Below are 6,831 nucleotides of genomic sequence, written 5' to 3' on the forward strand. Positions count from 1 at the left end.
AAGGCATAGATTAGTTCTTAGTGTTATGTTGAGAGAGTTAAAAGTACTGAGGTTCTATTTTGTTTCTCTATTCTCGTGGAAAGTGAAAACTAGAGTGACAGTGAGCTTTGGGGTTTTGGCCTGGTGAATGGCTTGTAAGATTCGAAGTTGGTGAATGTATTAGTGCTGTAATTCTCTCTTCTCTTTCATAGTGGATTCGACTAGGGAGACAAGTTCCCTACCTTCAATGTAGGAGTTCCTCATTGGAATCTCTAAACCAAGTACATCTGTGTTTACTGGTTTTTATGTTTACTTTCTATTCTGCCAATGTTTTCTTGTTTCTTTGCTGATTGTGTGTATTGTGTTCATTACAGATATCAAGCTAATTCCTCACAGACAGAAATGCAAAATTACACAAGATAGATTATCACTCTAGTTTGGTTTAAGCAAAACTTGGTTCCCCCATAAATTACTGGTAGGGGAGCCTAAAGCTTCTATTGGCATTTGGGCTCGAGACTTGTTTCCCTGTACTCGGTTTTAAAACTTTCTACAACTTTCTTTTAGCTGTCTATGTACATAAACTAAAATTGCTTTTTTCATTCTCTTGTTCTTACTTTTAACATTATGTACACATTTTTCTAAACTTTAAGCAACATACCATCATCAAACTGACCATGGTATACAAATTATTATGTCTCCTTATTGTCTCAAGAATTTTTCAACCTATTCTTGGTGTTTTTCGGCCTTCTACATTGGTGAGTTCTTCGCGAGATGCCTTTCGAAAAAATGAAATTCGGGTTTTCTTCATGTTCTTCAAGCAACTGAAGTCACCGTGTAAAAGCTCTAGAACCTGCAAATCATGTATCAATGCAAATAAATTTCATATAAACCATGTTAAGTATCTTTTTGTGTAGCTGCCATATATAGAGAGTTGATGTTTATTTAAAGGAGATATAAGTTATTTAAGGTTAAAGTTACTAAAAGAGTCAATCAAAATTATGTTCAACTTCAGATTTTTAATTATTAGTTAAATCCAGTGGTTATGATATCACGCACCGGTTATCACCTTGCACAAGAAATTTGTAACCAATATGAAGAAGTCAAACAAGTGTTTTACCTCTCAAATTGGTTTTTCATTAAATTTAAGTATAACATATCATATGTTGAAGTTGAGTTTGAGTTTGTAGGAAAATATCTTACCTGTCTCATAGTCGGCCGCTGAAGTGACGAAGGTTGTATGCATAACGAAGCAGCCAAGAGCACGAGATTCACCTGCCGGGAGTTGTAGTCATCAGCCAAAGAGGGATCAACCAGCTCTCTTGACTCACTTTTCTTCAGCAGAGGTTTTGCCTGAAACACAATTAACATAGGAAAAATTGAAAAGGTCAATAACATACATCCTTTTAGCTTGCCATTGCATGTAAAGATATGCAGCCAGTAGCATGTACAACATAGCATACCCAAAGAACAAGGCTCTGGTTGGAATAATCTAGCGCTCGACGTCCACTGACTAATTCCAATAGTAGCACCCCATAGGCAAATACATCTGTTTTCTCATCTACTATGCCATGGAGTAAGTACTCAGGAGCAAGATAGCTGTGTTTGCAAAATACAAAAACTTTTAAGGCTAGACAAAATCTTTGAGGGAAGACGAGAACTGAAGGAAGTATGAGGTTTACTAACCCGAAGGTGCCTTCAAATTTTGTCACGATGTGATGAGTCCAATGCTTGGGCAACCACTTTGCAAGACCAAAATCACAAATCTGTACGAAAGAGTGGTTACTATATAAGTTCAAATAGTAGACATCAATGGATAGAATAGAATAATAGTATTATTGATATTTTACTCGTATAGTTTAGTAATAAAAGTAAAAAAAGGTAGGTACCTGAGCCTCAAAGTCTTCGCTGAGCAAAATGTTTGCAGCCTTAATATCTCTATGGATAATTCTCCTCTGACAGCCCTCATGAAGATATAGCAAACCCCTAGCCGTTCCCAACGCAATTTTATACCTAATGCCCCATATAAGCTTCTCCTTTGAGCCTATGAACAAAAATAAACTGATATTTAAAGATGTGGAAAATTGAGCTGAACTGTACCACTGTTAGATATATAATAATTAATTGTAGCTAACCATAAAGCATTGAACCCAAGCTCCCATGTGGGGACAATTCAAGAACTAAGTGCATGCCCCCTTCAACTCCATAACCAATCAACTTAGCAGTGTTGGGATGATTTACATGGGCCATAATCCCTATCTCTGATAAAAAGTCTGCAGTAGTGTCCTCTGGTTTTCCCCGTGTTAGCTTCTTAATTGCCACTAATTGCCCATTTCTCAAACACCCCTTGTAAACTTCAGCATAACCACCCTTTCCAATCAAGTTTTCTGCACCAACCCAAAAACAAAATTCAGTTAGACATTTCTACAAACAATTTATAAGAAGTTTACCAAAACGGTATTGAAATCCATCTACAAAGTACAAACCTTGTCTGAAATAGTTGGTCGCAACCTGAAGCTCATACAAAGAAAAGTTCTTCCATGGAGACTTTAAACCATTATCCGAGTCTGACCCAAAGTTCGAACATATAATTTCCCTCATACTGCCACTCATTCTCCTCGAGAGGTTCAATACGTTAATTGGGTGCAATGTATTCAAAGGCTTCTTGGATCTTGTTCTCAGTAATTGCATGAAACCATGCCATCGAGAACCCAACTTTGAATTTTTGTGAGTATCAGACTCATTATTGTGATCTTTGGAAGAGCTTGTTTCAGAGTCTGAGCTTCTGAAATAATCTTCTAATACACAAACAGGAGAGCAAGTGTCCTCCTTCTCCGTCATATTTAGCAAGTTATCTATATAAAAAAAACAATCTGTTGCATAAATTTCATAGTGGGAAATCCAAATAATGAAAAAGATGAAGAATATTATATGATCATTGTACCTTGAGCTAAAACAGGATAACTGATGATTTTCTCACATAAACCATGTTAAATAATCAAACAGGTTCCAGTAATCTGTAAATATAAATTGACCCAATACAGCAAAAGTCAAAATTAGAAGGAAATAATGAATAGTTCAATATGAAATCATGTCCCTCTCTCTCTTTATATGTATATGAATTGAATCTATATAGGTTGTAGACTTTGAATCTTAGTAACTGAAATTAGTGAAAAATGAAAAGGCTTAGTTATTCCCATAAAGATACGAAAAACTGAAAGATACAAAGGAAATAAAATGACAGTTATATGTAATACCCACATATATACATAATAATATCTAAACATGTACGTATGCTTAGAATGTATACATACATATACATAGAAACTTTATTTAATTAAAAAATAATAATTAAAATAAAAATAAAAACTTTGATGGCTTGTAGCTGTGAAAGATATACATTTTTTATTTAATTAGTAATTGTTTTTTACCGTAACTCACTGGTCATTGAGAAAATATCTACATTCAATAATACAAATATTCATCTATATTTTTTCTTTTTCTTTAAAAATAAATTAATGCTACTGGTTTTGCCACGTAGGATTAACTAGTAAAAAGAATGTGACACATGGTTTTTTTTTTTTGCTGAATAACCTACTGTTATTTCCGTTAGTGTGGACACATGGATTTCATCTGAATTATCCGAGTCTCTTGTGGATATATAGTAATGAAAGTGGCATTTATCTCTATTTAGTTTCCACTTTATTTATTCATAACATTCAAGTCACGTTTTATAAAATAATAAGGTAGGCTTAGATTTATCAGTTAAACTTAGCTTGTTTGAGTAAGCTATTATTATAAAGATTTTATTGGAAAACTATGAAGGGTTTTTTCTAATCTCTATTTTATAAGTCGGTTTTCTTATTTTTTAACTGATTTATAAAATACATTTGTATATTCTCAAGCTTTAGAAATGTTTAATATTGTAATTAATATAATAATAATAATGCTAATTAATATAATAATAATGCTAATTATTATAAGCAAAAGCAAAAACGCATTCTTAACTCTCAAGACACGAAGCATATAAAAGTCTAGTTACCTTTTCACGGTAATATAGAAGTAATTAGCTATTATTTTATGACATAAGTAGACATTATTGGAACTCATATGGTACTTGCTGATGCTTTAAGCATACACCAACTTTTTCATATCATATCATATCATATATATATATATATATTTATATAAGTTTTAGGTTAAGATATACCTATTATAAGTTATTATTAAAATACCACATTATGGTGTGTTGAGCACCTTAAAGTGTCAAATATTAATAGCAACATTTTATTATTTCACATGACACTTTTCATCAATTAATGAGTGTGAAAGTGGTCATTACACCTTCATTGAGACGTGAAATGAAGGTAATTACCCATGATCTAGGTAGTTAACATAAAATTTTAACAAATGGAGAATGATCATATTGGATAACACTAATAATGTTTTGGGTTTAGCTGAACATCAGGTTTTGATAAAATGAATTAACATGCATTGTGCATGAGAAACACTTCTCAAACACAAAAATGAATTAACACTACTACTTCTCAAATATCTTACAAAATTAATAAAACAGTTCAGATAAAAGTAATGATGAATAGACACTCTCTCATACTTTCTTTTCAAAAACAAAAAAGCAGGAATTGATTAGTCACGAAATCAATTTTTTTTTTATAATGATTTACTCATGCTTTATATGCAAAACATATGGAAGTACTGATTAGTATGTGGAAAGGGGAAAAAAACAAGTTTTGTAATAGCCTTGAAAAGAAAGGGCAAAAATAATAGATCATTTATTTCCTCAAAGAACAGAAAACTCAGGCATGCAGTACTCACAAATAGGAGCACTTAAAAAAAAATTACTCTTCATTATATATAGACAAAATGTGAGAACAGCAATATATAGCACAATTTATTAATAGTTCTTACTATTGTTGATTACTTTGGTGGTCTACAGTGACAAAGAACTACACTTGTTCATGTCACTAAAAAGAAAAAGCACAATAATCTTTACGTGAGAATATTTACTTATAGCCTCCTCAACCTAAATCTAGTTATAGTTCCTAGTTTCACAGTACGATTTTTTTTGTTAAAAAAAATAAAAATACTATACTACAATATTCACTCTTCTCATATATATACAAACATTGAAATTATATCTTTTAAAATCCTAATTGAACAGCATCATTTATTCGAATAAACCAATAAAGAGACAAAAACCCAGATCTTAAACTAAAAGAGTGCATGGAAATTTTAAGACTTTACAAAATGAAAATAAATAAAATTAAAAAAGAATACTTGCCAGAGTTAGAGAGAACGATCATTGAGACGACGCTGGTGCAGAGCTCAGATTTTAAGATCGTTCAAGGCTTTAAATTTGAGAGTTTTGATCTGAGTGAGATAAGTGAGCAGAGAGTTGCAAATCCAATGGCTGCGTTTTTTTTTTCTTAATATATATATGTATATGTATAATACTTTGCTTCGTAATGATGAAGAAGTAGTAATAATAATAAGTAACAATTGCAGTAATCTCAATATATCTATATCAAAACGAACCGTCACGCAAAGGGATTTGCATTTTGGAATGATTACGTTCACATTCTTCCTCCACAAATTAAGTCATTATTTTTGTGATTTTATATACCATTTTTCTTCTTCTTTTTCTTTCAAAAATACTTGTTTTAAAAAGATTTCTAGATATCCAGATCATTCCTTAATGATAAAAAATTTACAGTCACTTGTTTATGAAGCTTATCGATAATTATATTTAGACACATGACACGTATATATTTATATATTAGATCCAACAACATGTACATGCTTAATTTTATTTATAAAATCTATTAATTATATTTATTAAATTAGCATTATTGTCATTTAAATTTTAAATAAATAAATAATATTATATATAAAAAAATAATATAAACATATAAAATAAAAAATTAAACCAATACACCTTTTATAATTATATATATATAATATGATAATTTTTTTGAACATAAATGATAATTTTTTTAATAAAAATAAAAATTATGTATTATATATTATTATAATAATATTTTATAATATTTAAATTTATATTAGTGTAATTATTAAATATCTAGTCTTGCATTATATATTATTATAATAATGATATTTTATAATATTTGAATTTCAATTTTGTTACACACCCCAAATTTCAAGATATAAAAAGCAGCTTTGAAATGTATGCTCGCAAGTACTACAACGAAACGTCACCCCTAATGAGTTGCCCCTAATAAAGTGCACATAATAGTGTACATTAGGGGTGACATGTAGGTCGCCCCTAATATTTGTATACTAGATACAAGCAATGTGCATTGCACATTGCTTAATTTTATTTATAGAATCTATAAATTATATTTATTAAATTTGTATCATTGTCATATAAATTTCAAACAAATAAACAATATTGTATATAAAAGAATAACATAAACATATTAAATGAAAAATTAAACCAAAATATTGTTAATGATTTTATATATATAATATGATAACTTTTTAAACATAAATGATATTTTTTTAATAAAAATTAAGATTATGTATTATATATTATGGGACCAACTACAATGCATCTACATTTTTTACAACACCAGATTCTTTTTATATTTTCAGCACCTAAATTGATATAATCCAATTTTTTTTTTGTATGACGGTGTAAATTGTAACTATGTAGAGCATACTACAATTTTTAAAGAAATTTTGAAGAAATTATGATACCGAAACTAGGGTTCAAACTGTCTGTTGCAAGTGTGTCTGTTTTTTTGTGTACGCGTATAAAATTTGAAAGTTTGAGCCCTGTTTTCTGCTTCGTAAACTATTCAGATTTTTTTTTTT

The 6,831-nt window shown here is 30.0% G+C and overlaps 1 protein-coding gene across 1 annotated transcript; it reads right to left on the reverse strand.

Moving 5' to 3' along the window:
- Window positions 1–382: 382 nt before the first annotated feature.
- LOC133802348 (receptor-like cytosolic serine/threonine-protein kinase RBK2) lies at window positions 383–5,424 on the reverse strand. Its single transcript, XM_062240647.1, has 9 exons — window positions 5,279–5,424; window positions 2,921–2,993; window positions 2,463–2,831; window positions 2,112–2,363; window positions 1,866–2,020; window positions 1,663–1,742; window positions 1,440–1,575; window positions 1,180–1,329; window positions 383–829 (listed from the first exon to the last, which is right to left on the reverse strand). Exons 3-9 carry the CDS (start codon window positions 2,815–2,817, stop codon window positions 698–700), a joined length of 1,260 nt encoding a protein of 419 aa, XP_062096631.1. The 5' UTR covers window positions 2,818–2,831; window positions 2,921–2,993; window positions 5,279–5,424; the 3' UTR covers window positions 383–697.
- Between the last annotated feature and the right edge of the window lie 1,407 nt (window positions 5,425–6,831).

This window comes from Humulus lupulus, chromosome 9, assembly GCF_963169125.1.
Source record: "Humulus lupulus chromosome 9, drHumLupu1.1, whole genome shotgun sequence".
NCBI lineage: Eukaryota > Viridiplantae > Streptophyta > Magnoliopsida > Rosales > Cannabaceae > Humulus > Humulus lupulus.

Coding starts and splice junctions, on each gene's coding strand:
- LOC133802348 (XM_062240647.1), bottom strand. CDS start 2,817: ATGACGGAGAAGGAGGACACTTGCTCTCCTGTTTGTGTATTAGAAGAT. Junction 1,576..1,662: donor AAATTTGAAGGCACCTTCGG/GTTAGTAAACCT, acceptor TTGCAAACACAG/CTATCTTGCTCCTGAGTACT. Junction 830..1,179: donor AGCGGCCGACTATGAGACAG/GTAAGATATTTT, acceptor CATGATTTGCAG/GTTCTAGAGCTTTTACACGG.